Genomic DNA, 21,664 nt, shown 5'->3' on the forward strand with positions numbered 1-21,664 from the left:
CCGCTAGATAAGAGATCACCATCGATTTTAAATTTTGAGTATCAATTCTCTGCGTTCCGCCATTTTGTCAACTTCTACGATAATAATCACGATATGTCTATAAACCACAAAGGACCAAAACTACAGTAACCGATGTGGTTGTAATTGCGTGTCGATATCTTGTCAATCGTACGGTTGTTTTATCTGACTAACTAACTTGATACGGAAAATGTTCTCAGTATTTTTTTTAAATAACCATAGTCTGTTATTTTTAAACTGTTAATATTGGAATTTAGTGAAAAAGTCAAAGTTAAAATCTTAAATAAGTGTTCCGTGAAAATTGTTTTCGAAAATCTAATTCGTTCATAATTCTTTAAAGTAATAAACTTTGTTTGAATTAATTCGGATCTTCGCTCATCTGATCACCAGCATGGCTAAAGGTATTACTCCCAAAGGTATTGTGAGGGGTGTGAGGTGACACGTCCAGGTATTCAAGCGATTTCCTGTCGGGCTTGCAAGTTCATGCATCGTTTCACATCTGTAGGTATTGGTCAGTGTACAAGGCCGATAACTATAACTTTCTATTTTGAACTATCAGGTGTATAATATACATCTCTTGCGTGTCCGAAAGTGAGATAATATACTAGTCATTACTTAACTCATACGCTTGTTTATAAATAACATTTCTGGTGTAAAGAATATTATTTATAAAATATAAATAATACCCCAAAAAAAAGATTTGAAGAAATAAAAATCTATTTACATATTTTTTCCAAGGGTGAATTTGGGAAAATGTAATATATACTCGTTGTCAATAGTAAAGGACAGATTGGAACATACCAGAAATATTGATTTAAAAAATGTACGCACTTGTCGACGATTGATTTCGTTTATACGCCTGGATAGAAAGTTACGGAACTATAGCGCAATTTAAAATATATACATATATACATTGAACATAAGAAAGAAACATACATTTTGTGTAAATTGGGGTAAAAGATTTGTAAATATACTAGTCCACGTATGCCAACAGTATTTAATCAACGAATTCGATAGACTAGTGTATACCAAAAGAAGAAGAAGAATAAGAAGAAGAAGCGAACCAATTTGATTTAAATACAGGTCGATATATAACTTGCTTTGGTTCGTCGAAGTTATGAACATAGTAAAATCACAGATTTATATATCAATTAGATTGTTCTCGAATAAAGGAAGACATTCGTCATTATCACAATTGTTCCGACATTCATGTAATATATATGCAACTGGACATACACTAATAATCCCCAATGGATGTGAATATTTTCTAGGAAAACTATTGAGTATTAAAGTTTCCGAAATAAATTTCGGGATTTATTTTCTTTCTTGATATTCAATGACAGCAATTTAAAGATTAAACTGCTTGTCCGCTTTAGGGGTATTCTTGTCAGTTGAACAGACTTATCATTACATTCAAAAATAGGGATAGATGACATTAAATTCGTTGTCTTTTGTTTTTTTAACATCGTTGGTCAAATAGCTAAAGTATTATACGTTGTGAGACGAAGACTAAGGACGTTCCCGATTATGAATAAATTTGGTTGACGTTTTTCACACTTGAAAAGAATATCTATTCGTAATTTTTCGATTCCATTCCAAGAAGATCCTTAAATTTCCTGTCAATTTTTTAAAATATCTTTTTTTTTCAAATAGCTAAAGTATTCATGCGTTTTGATATTAACTAAATGATGTATTAAACGTTCAAGAATACGCATGTAATATGTGTCACTGGATATAAAAAAAAAAATCATTCTCAACACCTACTTCCGTATGGGACTTCCCCTTTCAGTGACCTGCAAATTTAACAGATGATACACTTTCTAAGATTTATATGTCCAACAACGACCCACTGCTCTACATGTGTTACTAACACCCTAAGATAGCAATTCTTTTGTTAGGTCAATTCTCTTTCGTACAATCCCAGAAAACATGGAAAATAAGTTCTTTAAATTTTGACTCTGGAATTAATACCATTTTTTCGTGCGACAAACTTTATTTCTGGCAATGAGCAGACATGGGCGGAAAACAATAAAAAGATAGGTTTATTATGTGTTCATTCATTTAACATGTATAATATGAATACCATTTAGTACAATTCGGTGACGGGTCTATACAAAAGCAGAATATACCATGATGGTTTGATTTCGTCAAAAGATTTAAGAGATCTGACAAATAGATTATCACTTCGATATTGCAAGACATCCATTTATAACTTTGTACTTTTGCATACCAAACTTTCGCAAAAAGATGAGTCCTTTGATTAAATAAGAAGTTGTGGTTTGTTTTCTTGGGAGACACGTACCCAAATGAAGTGGACTTAAGCAGCTATATAAGTCACGGTATGGCCTTCAACAGTGAACAATAGTAAAAGTATATTGTATAATTCAACTAAATGTGAACATGAAAGAATTAAAGCAGACATATATATTTTATCTATACATATACAAAAGAATATTTTGAGCCTCAAATCTAGCATATGTCTATTTTACAACTATTCTGAGTCTGACGTGTCACTTTCACATCCGTTGAAGCCTTCATAAACACCATCTTGTGACGGAAATGCTTCCCTAATAATGTTAACAACACAAGCTGGAATAGTCACTCTGTTTCTCTTGCCATGTGGTTGCCCTTTTCTGACCCAACAAACAAACTGACGATAAGCCATTAGTCGGCTTTGGCTGTGAGTTAGAACGTCTGGAGCTCTCCTTCTATGGCGCTTGTACCTCAAAAAAATTATATAGCTGCCTTTTGTCCAATCCCTTTGTTTAAATGTACATTTGATACTTGAACAATAAAATATTTTGAATTGAATATAGCTGGTTTCAAGAACAACTGGGTTCAGGCAAACTGTTCTGAAATCGATATTGTCACTAATGCATTCACCCAATTAAATATTACCATCAAAGAGAGTAGATTCGTGGCAACAAAGACATTCCGTCAATAACGGCATAACTATGCATTTAGTACACGAACACAAATCTGTCGGTTAAAATGGCGAGGGTTGCTTTAAGGATATCTTGATTTCGGGAACTTTCTGCAGCTTCCATTTCATGGAGCTCTTCTTCGGTATACTCTGGCTCTAGTGCGTACCCAAATTGACCATACTCGTCAAAAGCTACCTCTCTTGACGGACTGGAACCACTGTTAGTACTATCATTCTCCGAACAAGACATTTTTAGTTATGATCTTATTTTTTGGACCATATTTACACTGTCCTATAGAAACAAGCACGCACAAATCATAAGAGAAAAATATGTGAATAAGTTAATTGAATTATCAAAATTAATATCCTTTGGTCTCGAATGTATGTTAACTAATTAATTAAGGCTAGCTCAAATCCTCATCCAAATAATATAATCTATATATGTAATAATCGTTTCCTACCACACCGAGATTAAATGCCAAGCGGTAGACATATTTAGGTACTAATTAAGTAATTAAATGAACAATAGATAACAATAATTAATCATTAATGTGCAAAGATTTAAAAACAAAAGTATTTTTTCTTTATTCGTACATATTATATTCCGCTTCGGTAGAGTTATCTTCAGATAGTTTCAGATATTAATTAATACATGGGTTTCAAAAGTCTAAATGTAAGTGTTCTCGTACATTTTTTGGCCTGATAAAGACAATCAAAATGCTTTGGTAAAGCTATTTCTAATTTCTAAGTTCCCCTTTTTATGAGACATAAATCAAGGACAAGAGGTGTATATCATTTCATTCTGACACATGAATTAAGTTTCCCGTCTTTAACCGAAAATTGTTTATTTCTTAGTAAATTAATTTATTTGAATTCAAATAAATAATAGCACCTAATATAATTAAATAATTCCACGGCGATCTATTTTCATTTGTCACCAACTTGAATATGTATTTTAAATGTGTGTATTAAATGCTCCCTTGTTTTATAACCCACTAATCCTAATAGACAGTCACACCTGGCAAGGTGTGCCCTAGAGGCGTGGTTAAATACCGAAGTGCAAATAACAATTTACCTTTCAACAAGCCATCTACGAGCATTGCCACAGAACCGTGAATACACACATCGTATAAACCTAGTCATAGCAGAGACAGTAAAAGTTCAATAAGAGTACACTAACATATTGTCTTTACAGATTATTGTACTTTAATTTGTTCACCTTATCAGTCCGAAAATGCATTAATCAAAAATAAATTTAAAACGTTTTGTGTTGTCTAAAAAATTAATTCGGATATATACGTTTAACATAGAAAATTTATCTAATGAATATGTACATTGGATGTCTGTGCGTTTTATCTTCTTATTATCGGCTGGTTATTAGATGAAGCATAAGTCATCGGCGCGCTTACGATTACGTTAAAATATCATTAAAAACCAACATTTTTATTGATTGTATTTTAAATCCCGGCATGCAAAAACCAGGAGAAAACGTCACGACCTACAGGAAGTTGTGAATATTTTTTCATTAATTATTGAATTTCTCCTTTACTACTACACATATAGCGATAAAACTTTGTGAATATATATATTATGTCATAATGAACATATTTAAACCATAAGTAAAAAATCGCGAATTTTCCCTTTAAACTACCTACTATCGATCAATCCATGTGCTTGCCAAAGCCAAATAATAAGCACAAATCTGCTTTTAAATCAACAATTAGTAAACAAGATAGCTTTGTTGCCTTAAAATAATACATTTTTGGACAGCCCTGTTCACAGCATCTTACTATCATGAGTGTATGTTTAAGTATAAATAGATTTTTCTCTGAAGCTGAAAGGATCTTCCCTTTAACATGTCCAGATGTTACACACCTTTTGCTGTAACTTTAAAGGTGAGAGGTCCATCCTCTATAATGACTTGATTGCCAATCTGAACTCTATCTATAGCCTCCCCTACTTCTACAAACATATTCTCTGGAGTCCCACATTCTCTGTAGGTCGGATCAGAAGTAAATCTCATCTTATCTCCTACCGCCATCTTAAGTTCCTGTCCTAATCCTACTTCCTGTAAAGAAACAGTCACGTCAAAAACCATACATCAACAATAAAAGTACTGTAACAATACAAACATAAAGACAAAACATATTTCAAAATGCTTTAGTGCAACAACCATCTATCTAATCAAGTAAGTGTCAAAAATTAACAGTGCAGATTGATTTAAGCTCATCCAAATTAAGGTTCAAAAGAGGATGCCAACATTAAAACCAGATGCTCCGCAGGGCGTAGCTTTATACGACCGCAGAGGTTGAACCCTGAACGGTTGGGGCAAGTATGGACACAACATTCAAGCTGGATTCAGCTCTAAATTTGGATTGTGATTAAATAGTTGACACAGCATAGGTTTCTGACACAGAATGAATGTGTTCTAATGAACTTAAAATTTTTGTTTTCTCTTAGAGCAATTCACTATGCTGTTGAATATTAATCCTCTCAAAACAAGAATGTGTCCTCAGTACACGAATGCCCCACTCGCACTATCATTTTCCATGTTCAGTGGACCGTGAAATTGGGGTAAAAACTCTAATTTGGCATTAAAATTAGAAAGATCATATCATAGGGGACATGTGTACTAAGTTTGAAGTCGATTGGACTTAAACTTCATCAAAAACTACCTTGACCAAAAACTTTAACCTGAAGCGGGACAGACGGACGGACGAACGGACGGACGAACGAACGGACAGACGGATGGACGGACGCACAGACCAGAAAACATAATGCCCCTCTACTATCGTAGGTGGGGCATAAAAATGATTGAAGAAATTTTCTTTTTTATTTATGAAATTTCAAATGAGAAAAATTGAACCCAATTTTTTTAATCACATCCCCCTTTCCCTTATTCCAAAACTAATCTCAATTAAAATTTCTAATGGAGTTTGCAACAATAACTACTCATTTAAATACATCATAAAATATTAAGATGTAAAAAAAACTGCTTGTTATCACTGAATGTTATTTATTATAATTTATCAGTTGGTAGTAAAAAGTGAATATACATTGTATATTGTATATAACAAAGATTTAAGTTGATTCTGGACAAAGAAAGATAACTCCAATTAAAAAAAAATCTTGCTATTGCACAATACATGTATTTTGCAATTAGATATTTCTTGCTTACTATTCTGGACAAAGAAAGATAACTCTAATTAAAAAAAAATTTGCTATTTCACAATATTGTGCAATTAGATATTTCTTGCCATTGCGCAATACTGTGCAATTGAAAAGACTTGCTATTGCACAACACTTAATATAATAATTTTAGATCCTGATTTGGACCAACTTGAAAACTGGGCCCATAATAAAAAATCTAAGTACATTTTTGGATTCAGCATATCAAAGAACCCCAAGATTTCAATTTTTGTTGAAATCAGACTAAGTTTAATTTTGGACCCTTTGGACTTTAGTGTAGACCAATTTGAAAACAGGACCAAAAATGAAGAATCTACATACACAGTTAGATTTGGTATATCAAAGAACCCCATTTATTCAATTTTTGATGAAATCAAACAAAGTTTAATTTTGGACCCCGGTTTGGACCAACTTGAAAACTGGGCCAATAATCAAGAATCTAAGTACATTTTTAGATTCAGCATATCAAAGAACCTAACTGATTCATTTTTTGTCAAAATCAAACTAAGTTTAATTTTGGACCCTTTGGACCTTAATGTAGACCAATTTGAAAACGGGACCAAAAGTTAAGAATCTACATACACAGTCATGACAGTTAGATTCGGCATATCAAAGAACCCCAATTATTCAATTTTGATGAAATCAAACAAAGTTTAATTTTGGACCCTTTGGGCCCCTTATTCTGTTGGGACCAAAACTCCCAAAATCAATACCAACCTTCCTTTTATGGTCATAAACCTTGTGTTTAAATTTCATAGATTTCTATTTACTTATACTAACGTTATGGTGCGAAAACCAAGAAAAATGCTTATTTGGGTCCCTTTTTGGCCCCTAATTCCTAAACTGTTGGGACCTAAACTCCCAAAATCAATACCAACCTTCCTTTTGTAGTCATTAACATTGTGTTTAAATTTCATTGATTTCTATTTACTTAAACTAAAGTTATTGTGCGAAAACCTAGAATAATGCTTATTTGGGCCCTTTTTTGGCCCCTAATTCCTAAACTGTTGAAACCTAAACTCCCAAAATCAATCCCAACCGTTCTTTTGTGGTCATAAACCTTGTGTCAAAATTTCATAGATTTCTATTAACTTAAACTAAAGTTATAGTGCGAAAACCAAGAAAATGCTTATTTGGGCCCTTTTTGGCCCCTAATTCCTAAAATGTTGGGACCAAAACTCCCAAAATCAATACCAACCTTCCTTTTGTGGTCATAAAAATTGTGTTAAAATTTCATAGATTTCCATTCACTTTTACTAAAGTTAGAGTGCGAAAACTAAAAGTATTCGGACGCCGGACGACGACGACGACGCCGACGCCAACGTGATAGCAATATACGACGAAAAATTTTTCAAATTTTGCGGTCGTATAAAAACATAATTTTACAACTCAAACAATTCTACAAGAAAAACATTGCTAGAAATACAAAAACAACAGAGCATGTACAGAAATTCAAAAACTAGAGTTCAGATGAAGAAATATTTCGCCTGCTTTACTGGTCATGATTTTACTACAATTATCACTTAACATTATCAGCGATCCAAGTTTATGACATCAATTCTAACAGATGACATGTACACCTTAACTAATTTGATACTATGAAAAAGAAGGCTTTCTTGCTTATAGAAACAGACTTACCCACAAAAACAATGAACCATGGAAATTGAGGTCAAGGTAAAATGAAACATGCCTGATAGAAATGCACACCTTATAATCACTCCATACACAAATTATAGTTGATTTATTGCTAAAAGTTATAGTACGGTAAATGAGAAAGAGACTTAAAAAAGAAAACTTAATATTGATAAATGAACCAATGATCAGCTTAGTATAAAAATCCATACTACGGACACAGCATATTGGCAAGCAAATTATGGTTTATTTTATAGAGTAGCAAAAAAAAAGACTTGTAGCAATTTTCTGAATAACAAGAAAAATTCTAGGAATGATAATGTTAAGCTCCTATCTCTTGCACGTTAAAGACACCCTTGTAGATTTTGAAAAAGAGTAGGCTAATGCCGCTACAAGGCAGCACTCGCACCCGCAAAGTGGAAAGGGATTAATATAAGTTGCAAAACTTGTTTCCCAATCCACTATAAATAAATATGTTTAAACTATTAAACTAAGCTCCAGGTAAAAGTGCTCTTTTAATATATTTTCATTTGTAATCAATATGAAGATGTCACTATAGCAAATTTCTTATGTTAAAGAGCTTTCTGTATAAAAGCAGCCATGAAGAAGCAAGAAGTTTAAACACATTATCACACCTTCACAGTTATGACATTGTTATAAGTCTGGTAGAATTTGTTTAAAAGAGATTTGTATAAAAGCCATTATGTATCATATATCAAGGTTTAGCTGGATTTTAAAGTCATAACAACATTCCACAAAATGATATCACGAAGCTACAGGGTAGCCAACATAAAAATTATAAAATAACACCATACCAACAAAACATTTTATATAATTTTAGAACTGAACATATCAATCTTATCATACCTCAGATGTAGATAATTCCTAAATTACATCAGTAACATTTCTAAATATTAGAGCTATGGTTATAATAATACTGTAACAGACCAAACCTCATTCCAAATATAAAATTATTAACATTGAAAATAACAAGGCACAATTATTTTTACCTTACTGCTTTATATTTAAAACATGTATTTCCTTTCATATGTTAAGGCTCTTGGGTATAAATCAATTATTTTTTTTAAATGTTTAAATTTTTGCTGAAGTTTTTGTACCTTCCAGCCTCCATAAGTTTATTACAGAATCAATTAATAGTCTGAACATTTTTCTACAGCAAATGTGTCTGTGTTGTCAACTTTACAACTAGCCATATTAAGGATTTAAAAAATATGAAGTATTTACTAGCACCACCTAGTGCTGATATCATTGCTAAAAGTCAAACACCCAAAGAGTTTCAGGTTAATTTATAACCCTTAAAGAATTGTGACTTAATATTACAGACATTTTTGTCCTGAATCATTATTTTTTCTATACTTTTCAAGGTCACCAGTTCAATGCCTGGCAGTTTCAAGTTCAGACTACATTACAACAACCTTTGTCAATTTATCAGTATAATCTGCAGATTGCAGAAACAGTTTGCAGCTAAATACATAGTTGGAAAATTGAAAAAAAGAAAAACAAAACTATTTTTTAACCCTTTCACCGATTGCTGCCCAGACAGAAGCTACTCTGAGACGATGGCTTCCCTGGCTACTTTTACTCAAGTGGGAGATTTTCATAATAAATGTCAATAAAAACTTGTTTGTAATTATTTGTGTATTTATTTCATTCACTAACACCATGTTCACAGTTTTGTTTATGTTTTGATAATTTTTTCTTCATAAAATATTCTAATTTTCAAATTTTCGTCATTGTATAGGTGAAATTCTCAAAATTCTGCTCTCTGACCCCAAATCGTAATTTTTTAACCCAAAACGGCAAAATTTTGATAAATTTATGAGACTGTACAAATTCCTCACACTGAACGATGTCCATTCCAAGTGTTTTGTACATAAAACGACATTTTATGTCAAAAAAGTATACTAGTTTGGCTTCAATTCTTCCATATTCTTTCAAAAAAAATGTTCCCTCATTTCAAATTCTCGTAAATTCCGTAAATTTCCTCTGATTTTGACACGGTTTTCAACAAACGGAAGCGCCATGTTTACACTTTCATCCGGGTATTCATCAAAGAAAGATAACTCATGTTTGCACTGTTTTGAGCGGGAAATATAAAAGATGTATTCTGATCCCGGTAAAACGGGACTCGTTGTCAGCTGTCTGAAGCGTGAATCCCGGTAAACCGGGACTCATCGGCGAAAGGGTTAAAGAGTGAACTGTCCATCTAGTTCAGAAAATACAGGGTTCTGAAACTTCCAAAGTGGACATAAGTTACAGGAATATAACTTTTAATGTGTTCATAACTAATGAATGCTTCTATACCAACTTCTTTAAGTCCAGGTCCCAGGACCTTGACATACATGTATTGAATAGACCTTTAACATTGATTATTTTCTAAGAAGGTATGTTGACTGTCATACTGTCTTTTCTAATTTTGTGTCCTTGGATTTAGCCTGAGGTCTCATTGCTTCATGTCTAATACCTCATTGTATTTCATTTAGCTAACAGAAACACCAGCAGAGGTTTGGCAATGAAACATACAGTACATTCAGCTGAATTAAAGACCCATTGGTGGCCCCTCAGCTGGTTTTTTATTACCGTTTGATCAGGTTGTTTTCCTTTTGACACATTTCCCATATCCATTTCATTATCAATGTTATAAATTAAAATTATCAATTCAAAATAAAGATTTTACTTAGATATGTGATGATAGCTATACCTTTAAGGCATCCCAATCTTAATAAAGATTATATTTAGATTTATGATGATACCTACCCCTTTGAGGTATCCCAATCTAATTCCTGGCCCTGTTATATCTGTACCGATAGCAATTTGATGTCCAATCTTTGGCACAATTTGATGAATTCTTTTGATAATATCTGCAAAATACTAAATAAAATATTTCCATAAAGATTGGTGCATTGATTACATTTGAATATAATGGTTATTACATGAGTTAGTTCATCATTTCTCTGGATCATTCAGTAATTTACTTATGCATGTAGAATTTAAGTTAAACTTCATAATCACTACTTAATTTTCATTTTAAAAATGTTTTATTGTTGGGTTGATGTCTAATTCTTGATTTTCTATTGTTATTAAGCAAAATATTCCATAAAACTAGTATTGAATACTGATTTCTAAAGAAAAAAAATGTATGATGGGATATTTGGACTGATAATGATTAGAATTTGTCATTCAAAATACATCCTCATCAGCCTAATCCTAATCCTTGTGACAACTTGTGTAGACATGCTGACTGCAGTCTAATCCTACCACTTGTGACAACTTGTGTAGACATTCTGACTGACATTGCAATGATCACAGCATTCAGACTGACATTGCAATGATCACAGCATTCAAACTGACATTGCAATGATCACAGCATTCAGACTGACATTGCAATGATCACAGCATTCAGACTGACATTGCAATGATCACAGCATTCAGACTGACATTGTAACAACATATGCATGTCGTAATCAGTCAATGAGTTAATGTTTTTTATTGTGCTAACTATATTATACCTGGTGTGTTCTGTAGGCTAACTATATTATACCTGGTTTGTCTGTAGGCTAACTATATTATACCTGGTGTGTTCTGTAGGCTAACTATATCATAACTGGTGTGTTCTGTAAGCTAACTATATCATACCTGGTGTGTTCTGTAGACTAACTATATCATACCTGGTGTGTTCTGTAGGCTAACTATATTATACCTGGTGTGTTCTGTAGGCTAACTATATTATACCTGGTGTGTTCTGTAGGCTAACTATATTATACCTGGTGTGTTCTGTAAGCTAACTATATCATACCTGGTGTGTTCTGTAAGCTTACTATATTATAGGCTAACTATATAATACTTGGTGTGTTCTGTAAGCTAACTATATTATACCTGGTGTGTTCTGTAGGCTAACTATATTATACCTGGTGTGTTCTGTAGGCTAACTATATTATACCTGGTGTGTTCTGTAAGCTAACTATATCATACCTGGTGTGTTCTGTAAGCTTACTATATTATACCTGATGTGTTCTGTAAGCTAAATATATAATACCTGGTGTGTTCTGTAGGCTAACTATTATACCTGGTGTGTGCTATAAAATACCTGGTGTGTTCTGTAAGCTAAGTTCATTCTACAGATATTAAGTCCTGCTACAAACATATCTGTTAACATTTCCACGGAATCACATGCTGGACCTATAATATAAAATATAAGCTACAAACATATCTGTCAACATTTCCATGGAATCACATGCTGGACCTATAATATAAAATATAAGCAATGTGCTAAGGTGTATCACAGAAATAAAAAGTGTGCACACAATTATAACTTATCCCTGCAAAGCTACTGACTAAATATGACCTTACCATGAACACTGACCAATGAACCACTAACATTGAGTCAAGGTCACCTGTCAGTCTGGCATTTCAGTCATAACTCTTACATCACTGCTTATATTATAACATCAACAGTTTTTTTTATCAAATGGCCTTTAGAGTGCTGTATTATTTTGTGGCCTTTCTGGGAAATTTATCATCAATATAAAATTTGGACATTTAAACATACTTTGTAAAAATTATGGATTTTTTGTTTAGTCAAAATCCACTATAAAACCTGCACAAAATCATGAGACAAGGAGGACATAATTTGAACTTGTTCTGTAACTTGTCATGATTAAACTCTATACCAAATTTCAAATCAATATCTTCAAGCATGAAGAAAAAAAAGCCTGGAAAACTGATCTGCTGGACTGACAAATGGACAGACAGACAGACAGATGGAGTGTAAATCTTCGACTTCGTGGGTAAGGTACTAAAAATGATGATTTTTTTTTTTCCCCAGTCAAAACTTACTGTAAAAGTTAATCTTACCTATTGTGCCAATAATACCGGTCATCTTTCCCATTAGTTCATGTTGATCACAGTCAATGTCCAGTTTACACAGCTGGTCAAGCCTTCCTGACACTGAGTCCCCAACAGGGAAAGGACTAAACACACTCATCCTTAACAGATATCTGTAAATACAATAAGTATAATGAACAACATATCATTTCTTCACAATTATATAACACTAGTGACTAGAATTTAAAATTCAATTAAATATGTTCTTGGAAATAAACTTTATTATGTGAAGAAAAATGGTTTTCATGATAATGTGTATCCAGATTAAAGTTTGTGATTGCAAAACCTAAAAGATCCTACTGATAAGTAACATTTATACAGTTTGCTAAAACTTCTTGTTTATCTAATGTTAATGTGTTAGGAGAGTGAAAGATATTATAAATGCACCTATCTAAAGGAACTTAAAACAGGTAACACAAGGTTTAAATATTATTTATGTATGTTACGACATTAAATCTATCTTTGTCACTAAATCTTTCAAATCAAGTACATGTTTACAATTAGAGCTGTTTCCCTGTTTAAACTGGTATAAATCCAATTTGAATTTTATGACCCAGAAGTGAAGGAGAAAAGTACAACTGGAACACATGACTTAATTCTAATGATAAAGTACTGCTCTTAATCAATAAATATTTTATTATCTAATCAATATTATAATATACCACTTTTTTAAAAGCACTTTGATTGTCAATACAGATTAAAAGATGTCACAATTCAAGCATGCCTTTTACACATTATCATTACATCCTATTTGATACATTTAAATCTAAAATTTAATTTCAACATGTTGTTAGGCACTTCTCTCATTTTTTCTTTAACATTCGTTTCATATTTTGGTGTTTTACAATTACAGACTTTACAGTTTGTAATTATCCGAAAAATTTATTAAAATATTCACCTGATTAAACTAGCTATGACACAGTAAGATAATACAACTAGAGGCTCTTAAGAGCCTGTGTCGCTCACCTTGGTCTATGTGCATATTAAACAAAAGACACAGATGGATTTATGACAAAATTGTGTTTTGGTGATGGTGATGTGTTTGTAGATCTTACTTTACTGAACATTCTTGCTACTAACAATTATCTTCATCTTTAATGAACTTGGCCCATTAGTTACAGAGAAAAATATTTTGTTAAAAATTTACAAAATTTATGAAAATTGTTAAAAATTGACTGTAGAGGGCTGTAACTCCTTAAGGGGTCAACTGACCACTTTTGTCATTCAGATTTATTTGTAGATCTTACTTTGCTGAACATTATTGCTGTTTACAGTTTATCTTTATCTACAATAATATTCAAGATAATTACCAAAAACAGCAAAATTTCTTTAAAAATTACCAATTCAGGGGCAGCAACCCAACAACCAGTTGTCTGATTTGTCTGAAAATTTCAGGTCAGATAGATCTTAACTTCATGAACAATTTAACCTGTGTCAGATTTGCTTCGGTTTCAGAGTTATAAGCCAAAATCTACATTTTACCCCCTATGTTCTATTTTTAGCCATGGCGGCCATTTCGGTTGGTTTGCAGGGTCAAGCCACACATGTTTTAAACTAGATACCCCAATTTTTTTTTAGAGGAGAAGATTTTTGTAAAAGATTACAAAAATTTACGAAAAATTGGTAAAAAAATGACTATAAAGGGCAATAACTCCTTAAGAGGTCAACTGACCATTTTGGTCATGTTGACTTATTTGTAGATCTTACTTTGCTGATCATTATTTCTGTTTACAGTTTATCTCTATCTATAATAATATTCAAGATATTAACCAAAAACTGCAAATTTCCTTAAAATTGCCAATTCAGGGACAGCAACCCAACAACCGATTGTCCAATTTGTCTGAAAATTTCAGGGCAGCTAGATATTGACTTGATAAACAAATTAACCCCCGTGTCAGATTTGCTCTAAATGCTTCAGTTTCAGAGTTATAAGCCAAAATCTACACAACGACGAAGACGACGGCGGACGCCAAGTGATGAGAAAAGCTCACTTGGCCTTTTACGCCAGGTGAGCTAAAAAAAGTATAAAATCAAAGGTTAAGTGTTTGAAAATATATGTAGATCCCTCCTTTAGGGAGCACCCCTTGAGAGCTGCAAGGGTACAGTGGAATCCATGTACACTCCCTATCAGTATAAGGATTAATTGAGATTTGTCCCCTTACATATTTACAACAATATGTTGGAGGGTAAGTTAACCTTTTTTTTATTTTGATTTGGTATATTGACCAGCATACAATGAGCTACAACTTTAAAAGCTCTAATTAAGGGTATATAAGACACATGCAATAACAAATAAAACAACACCACTCTAACATATAACCCTTCTGATGTACTGATCTTTTAAGTGAAACAACATACAGATCCATGGTCGGACCAACATTGGAGTATGTGTCTGCTGTATGGGACCCATACAAAGTCAAAGACATAAACTACCTCCACAAAGTTATGTCTGTAATAACTACAGAGATAAAACCCCTGGATGTGTCACCAACATCATTCAGCTGCTTAATTGGCAGTGTTCCAGATAGAGAGTTTGAACAGGGCACCACGCCTGCCCTTTTTTATTGACGCCCTTGCCTTTTTTCTGTTGTTTCTCAGATGTCCTGCCCTTTATCTCTGCATTTCTGCCTTTGAAATATGGCAAATTTGTCATCCTTCCATGAACAGGAAGTTAAGCTGGCTGTGCATGCTGTGTAAACTCTTTGATTAAGTGACCCATTAAGTGCATGGCTTCACTTGACAGCTTTGGTGTCAAACCAAGATTAATTAACACTAATTACCTTACCTTTAGGTCATAAATAATTTGTTTATCTATCTCAAAAATGTTTGAAAAAACAAACAAGTTACTTCCCCTTTTTTCAACTATCACATTATTCTTGCTAAATTTATGGGTTTTGTTCGAAAAAAAAAAGATTTAATTTACAACAAATTAAATGCAAATGCATATTAGAATATTACTTTCAATTATTTTCACATTAAAACATCTAAATGATAAATACTTTGAAAACTATTTTTTACATCGTTACTTCCATTAATTGATTTATCAAGTGCATTCAAGTAATAATTTTTATAATGTAGACATTTTATAGCCAGTCAAGGTCGTTAAAAACTTCCATTTGTTGTTGTAGACATTTTACATGATGAACATTATGTAAACTTGTAAACTCTTACCAGTAAAACATGTTTATATGTTTCTCTCCAACATAAATATAGTTACTTAAATTTACTTCAGACAGAGCGAATACTCCAGCTATATGAATTTCTAAAAGATAAACATAGGAGATGGTGCAAAATGAATTGAATTTATTACTTTTAATTTGATTATTCCAAGTGCCTGAGTTACATGTTTATGCAAATGTATAATTAGGCTTAAACAATAACCAGGCCCGTAGCCAGGAATTTCCCAGGAGGGGTTCGTTGGACTCATGAACTCGACTTTAACAGTCACAATTTGAACAAAACGTTGACTTTAACAGTCCTTATTTGATTTCAAAGGGGGGTTCGTCAAAACCCCCCGAACCCCCTCTGGCTACGGGTATGATAACCCTTCTTTCAATGACATTAACACGTCAAATTGCCCTTTTTTCAATGACATTTGCGCGTTAAATTGCCCTTTTTCTGACTAGCACCCTGCCCTTTTCAAATTCTGGCTAGAACATTGATTGGGAATCACTACAAGCCTGTTGATCATCTACAAGCCCATCAATAACAAGATTTCCATACCAGAAACCAACAGCATCTTCAACAAAAGTGACAACCGAAACCAGAGGTGCAAACAGACTGAGGCAGATCTATACCAAAACAGATGTGCAGTCTTCTTGATGAACTGTTACAGGCCCGGAGCTCAATTTTTGAAAAATTTTGGTTAGATTCTGTTGGCCTGTAGATATGATTTTTACAGGCCCGAGAGCAATTTTACAAGCCTGGGCTGCCATTCAGCGTGAAGACTGGATGTGTACAAACAATCCTTCTTTCCTTGCACTTTCCAGAATTGGAACCAGCTGTCAACAACCGTGACCAACTCTGCCACTTTGGAGGTCTGCAAGGCCACCCTCCATGCAGCTGCGTCCATGAGGACAACCATATACACCATCTTTTGATGTGTAATGGTGGTCACTTTGTTTACTTGTCTATATTCTATTTATTTGGGGATATTGGTTAACTTTAGAATTACTTATAGTTCCGTAACTCTTTCTTCCGAGACCGGCCATGAAATTATCCTTGTCGGGACTTCCTGTTCTGGCACGTGCCCGGCCGGGCTCGTTGTCCATAGGAACTATAAGTATGACGTCACTCACCGGGTTCGGGGCAGTCTACACTAAGGATTTGAAATGAGCAGACGCTCATACCGTTTGGCTTTCAAATATGGAACTTTAAAAGGACAAGTAGACTAGCCACCACCATATTTTAGTATATTTCTTCATGTAATTGTATGTTCAACCATATATGTCTTTAAAATAAACATCTTGTTTATATTTACGTAGTTTTACGTACTTTGTCCAATATCCCAGAACTTGGGTAGACAACGGGAAAACGAAGCCAGTGGAAACTTTCACTCCCGTTACATTGGGGGCTCGTCCGGGATATTTAGGACAATAACTTAAACAAACATTGTGTTTGTACATTATTTCGGCGATATGGTCGGAATAAAAGGGATTTTTGTATCCCTAGGAGTCAAAATCGAACAGTTTATTGTTCGTCTGCTTGTCATTTCCGCTGTTTGTGCCGGTCCGACAATGACCAGTACTGCATGTAATATCGTTTTTTACAACAATACAATTAAAGGTGACTTACCTTCAGAAAATGAAATTAGAAATCCAGATTTTAAATTCAAAATTGGAGCACAAGGTGAACATTTTGTTCACGTTCCAGAGGAAATATGCTGCTCTTACATACAAGGAAAGCAAACACAACATTTTTGTGTACACCACATCAAAATAAAATATTTAACTGCATTTTATCCAGGTTTTATAAAGCTTATTATGGCTTTTCAATTTCCAGGAAGTCGGCGATTGTTTACGCCATGTTTACAATATGACGTCATATTTTCGACGTCAAAGCACCTGCCATCTAAGGAATGTTTGTATGGAGGAGGTACCAATGGGGAATACTCATTGTCGTTCTAACCATGAAAAAGTTGTTTAATTTGTTAGTTCTGTTTATTGGTTCGTATTCATATTTATTGTCATAAATGGATTTGGAAAATCAAATAATTTGTTTTGATTATACTTCAAATTGTTTCGGATTAAAAAGTACATTTTGTACTTGCATATCTGTCATGCAGTATTGTCTGCATATCTATGTCTTGTCAGTGTGGATGTAATAACAATTATTTACCTTTCTTGCATGGAAAGGAGGGAATTAACAATACTCAAACTTAAAAGTGGTACCGTAAGTCATAGGCTATATTGTGCCATCATGGATATTATACTGGAAATTTGTCCGGTTTATTTTGATATTGTAAAAAGGACTAAAAGTACAGTTTTTGTACTCGGTTATATTTATAATATAATATCATCTTGATATTTATTTTAACGTTGATCTTTGGAAATAAACTGAATTATTTCAGTTTGGTGGGATTGTTACGTCAGTTGAGGAAAATAATACTGAATCTTTTCAGTTGCTAAGCAATGTGGCTTAGGTAAATGTAGAAATTGTGGATATAGCGAGAATTTGGATTAAAATGACATTTTTGTCATACAGCTGGAATAGGGTTGTCTTGTACGAGTTGTGACTAGAATAAAGATAATAGAAGAAAGTACACTCATTATCTTAGCTGTTGTTGGAAGCTGCTTTCGGTGGTGTATACAGAGGCAATTTTGGAAATACCTTAGGTGCTAGAACGGCGCGAGAATAGGTATATATTTTGCGTATACATTTTTATTGTAAACCTTAATTGGTTCACCATGGGTATGTTGTCCACATGGCTAAGAATATTGTTTGGGGATTACTGGAATACAAGGAATGATTTATTATTACAGTCCAATTGTTTTATATGACTTTCTAATTTTTGAATATATTTAATAAACAAACAATCAGTTTGTATGGATTTCAGTATAGAAATGTGTGTTTTATATGGTTAAAGTAATACCATGGGCTATATGCTTTCGGTGACCAATAAAATTACATATTGGGGCCCCCGATCAAGTGGTGCAGTACTCGTGTATGATAGACTTTTAAAGACTCTTGGTGAGTCAGGATTTTATAAGAAGAATGTGCTTCTTAATTTATTCCAGTGTCTGACAGAATATAGGTGGTAAAACTGAAACTGTTTCAGTGCGTGGATAGCTGGCCACAATGAGGGAACATATTGGATTTTATATTGGCCTTTTTGCCGATAGGTTTAACGTAACTAAACCAAATGGAATTATAAATGTTGGGGAACACTTACTTGGACTACTTTACAGATTTGGAAACTCTACTAGACGAATTTTACCTTATTTACCTACCTGGAACCTTGGACAAGATGTGTGCCTGGATGCTCCGCTCGAACTTTATAATTGGATTCCTTACTCCGTGATGATGTCTCGTGATGTATTTGTGACTTTTGAACATTTAGTGAATGACAATTGAATACCTTGAACTATTTTTCAAATTATTTATTGACATTAACAGTAAATTAATTGTTGTTGATAATTATATGTCTGTATTCTAAATTTTGGTAAGTATACCTCACCGATCTTTGGACTAATGTGTGGGCACATTATGTCTTAAGAGAGGGGGAATGTAATGGTGGTCACTTTGTTTACTTGTCTATATTCTATTTATTTGGGGATATTGGTTAACTTTAGAATTACTTATAGTTCCGTAACTCTTTCTTCCGAGACCGGCCATGAAATTATCCTTGTCGGGACTTCCTGTTCTGGCACGTGCCCGGCCGGGCTCGTTGTCCATAGGAACTATAAGTATGACGTCACTCACCGGGTTCGGGGCAGTCTACACTAAGGATTTGAAATGAGCAGACGCTCATACCGTTTGGCTTTCAAATATGGAACTTTAAAAGGACAAGTAGACTAGCCACCACCATATTTTAGTATATTTCTTCATGTAATTGTATGTTCAACCATATATGTCTTTAAAATAAACATCTTGTTTATATTTACGTAGTTTTACGTACTTTGTCCGATATCCCAAAACTTGGGTAGACAACGGGAAAACGAAGCCAGTGGTAACTTCCACTCCCGTTACAGATGTAAATAGTTTTAACTGTAAAACTAAAAATACCAGCTTTTTTTTTTGAACATATTGAAACCTGTCTGGAAAGTGACTTCCTCAGACCTATGTCTAGTCAATAATATAAACAGTCGTCTACGACTCCTGCGAAGTATTGGAAGATGATGATGAGATTAAGTGCACCGAGTCACATTCGAACTCTGTATCTTTAGCACTGCAGCTATCGGTTTTAACCACTAGACTACGAACCCACACATATATATCATATGGCCTATAGACAATCAGATTCAAGTAACATGGTCAGATGTAGTCCAAATAATTATGACGTCTGGCAAGGCTATTTCATTTTTTTTCTGGGACGCTTTCGTTGTAGGAAGGCGTCCCAGAAAAAAATTAAAAATAGCCTTGCCAGACGTCATAATTATTTGGACTAGGTCAGATGGGTTGTTTTTTTATGCTTTCAAAAGTGTCATAATTGTCTGCAATGGTAGAAAGTTTTCAGTGGTAGTTACATACTGTTTTCCCTTGTTTGAGGAATGCTTATTACTTACAATGTCTATTATTTTACAAGAAAAACATCAGCTGCAAACGAAAGGCGAAGAAACCGTCACCTGTTTAGTTCGGTTCCGGAAAAGAAATGTATATATTTCCGGGTTTTATCTAATGATGAGTTTCCTGGTAGATTCCTCCTTTATTTGGAACACATCTCGAAAGTTGTATAATCAGTGTACATTCAATATCAGGATAATAACCTGCATATTTACTCTTTTTTTAAAGATCATGTCTTTCTAATAATTAACGTGTTTCTTCAAAATCTGTATTTGTTTTCATCATCTGAAAGAAAATGTATATTTTATCGTCATGCATCAAAAATTACTGTTAACATTATTTGATAATTTTTTTAACTGTTATTTGACATGAAGGTACCTCCAATACAACTCACCTAAAGCCCCTCAGTTGCTCACCTTGGTCTCTGTGCATATTTTACAAAGGACACTCTCCAACATTGTAGATGAGAAAAGAATTCATGACAAAACACCTCTGTTTAGTTGATATTGTACTACTGATCATTTAGGCTGTTTAGCTTCTCTCTATCTTATTTATCTTTTGCTCAAAACACAAAAGAGGGTAAAATAAAATCCCCATTTAAGGGCACTCACTCCTATAAAGAGTGAAAGGCTACTAACTATATCAGCAAATCCAACTTGTCAGTAGATCTTGGTTTTTTGTCGATCATTTTTGTGATTTGAGGTGTATCTATCTATTATAATTTTAATCATAAAAGACAAAATGCATAAAAAATGGTAAAAAACAGTCATTAAAGGCCAGCAAATACAGTAAAGAGTCCTCAGACGATTTCCTCCAAATTGTCTTTAATAAATGTAGATCTTATTTTGTTGATCATTTTGGTTATTTAGATTTCTATCTATCTTTGAATATTTATAAGATATAAGGCAAAAAAACGTGAAAAAAATCATCCTCAAAGAACAGTAACTCTAATAAGGAGTCTTTGGAAGTTTCCTCCAATTGTCTTAATTGTATTTCTTATCTTGCTGATCACTTCTGCTTATTTAACTATATATCTTTCAACACCTCCCAATTTTAAAAGGCAAGAAAGTTCTGTGAACTTAACTGATGAAAAAACCTCTTAAAAATGCATGTATCCCTCACCTCATCCCCATACTTAATAACACAGGAAAGGAAAACATTTGTTGTTTGTTACAGTTGTATATAGATGCATGCAAATTATTTAGGAGCCAGCTGAAGCATGCCTGCAGGTGCTGAAGTTTCTCGTTGTTTGTGGCCTTTAACTGTTGTGTGCTC

At 33.5% G+C, this 21,664-nt stretch overlaps 1 protein-coding gene across 3 annotated transcripts in view; it reads right to left on the reverse strand.

Annotated features, from left to right (window-relative positions):
- Positions 1-20,476, reverse strand: part of LOC139514727 (pyruvate kinase-like) — a 32,016-nt gene extending 11,540 nt beyond the window's left edge. For 2 of the 3 annotated variants that reach the window (XM_071304355.1, XM_071304354.1), the window contains exons 1-6: positions 20,392-20,441; positions 12,638-12,780; positions 11,871-11,962; positions 10,541-10,654; positions 8,630-8,647; positions 4,817-5,009 (exon numbers count right to left, since the gene is read on the reverse strand). In XM_071304355.1, coding sequence (XP_071160456.1) covers positions 4,817-5,009; positions 8,630-8,647; positions 10,541-10,654; positions 11,871-11,962; positions 12,638-12,767 — 547 coding nt within the window. In that variant the 5' untranslated portion in view covers positions 12,768-12,780; positions 20,392-20,441. Of the gene's footprint in view, positions 1-4,816; positions 5,010-8,629; positions 8,648-10,540; positions 10,655-11,870; positions 11,963-12,637; positions 12,781-20,391 lie in introns of all 3 variants that reach the window. The other variant, XM_071304356.1, reaches the window with a different exon arrangement.
- Positions 20,477-21,664: the final 1,188 nt, after the last annotated feature.

The sequence above is a fragment of the Mytilus edulis genome, chromosome 3 (assembly GCF_963676685.1).
Source record: "Mytilus edulis chromosome 3, xbMytEdul2.2, whole genome shotgun sequence".
Taxonomy (NCBI): domain Eukaryota; kingdom Metazoa; phylum Mollusca; class Bivalvia; order Mytilida; family Mytilidae; genus Mytilus; species Mytilus edulis.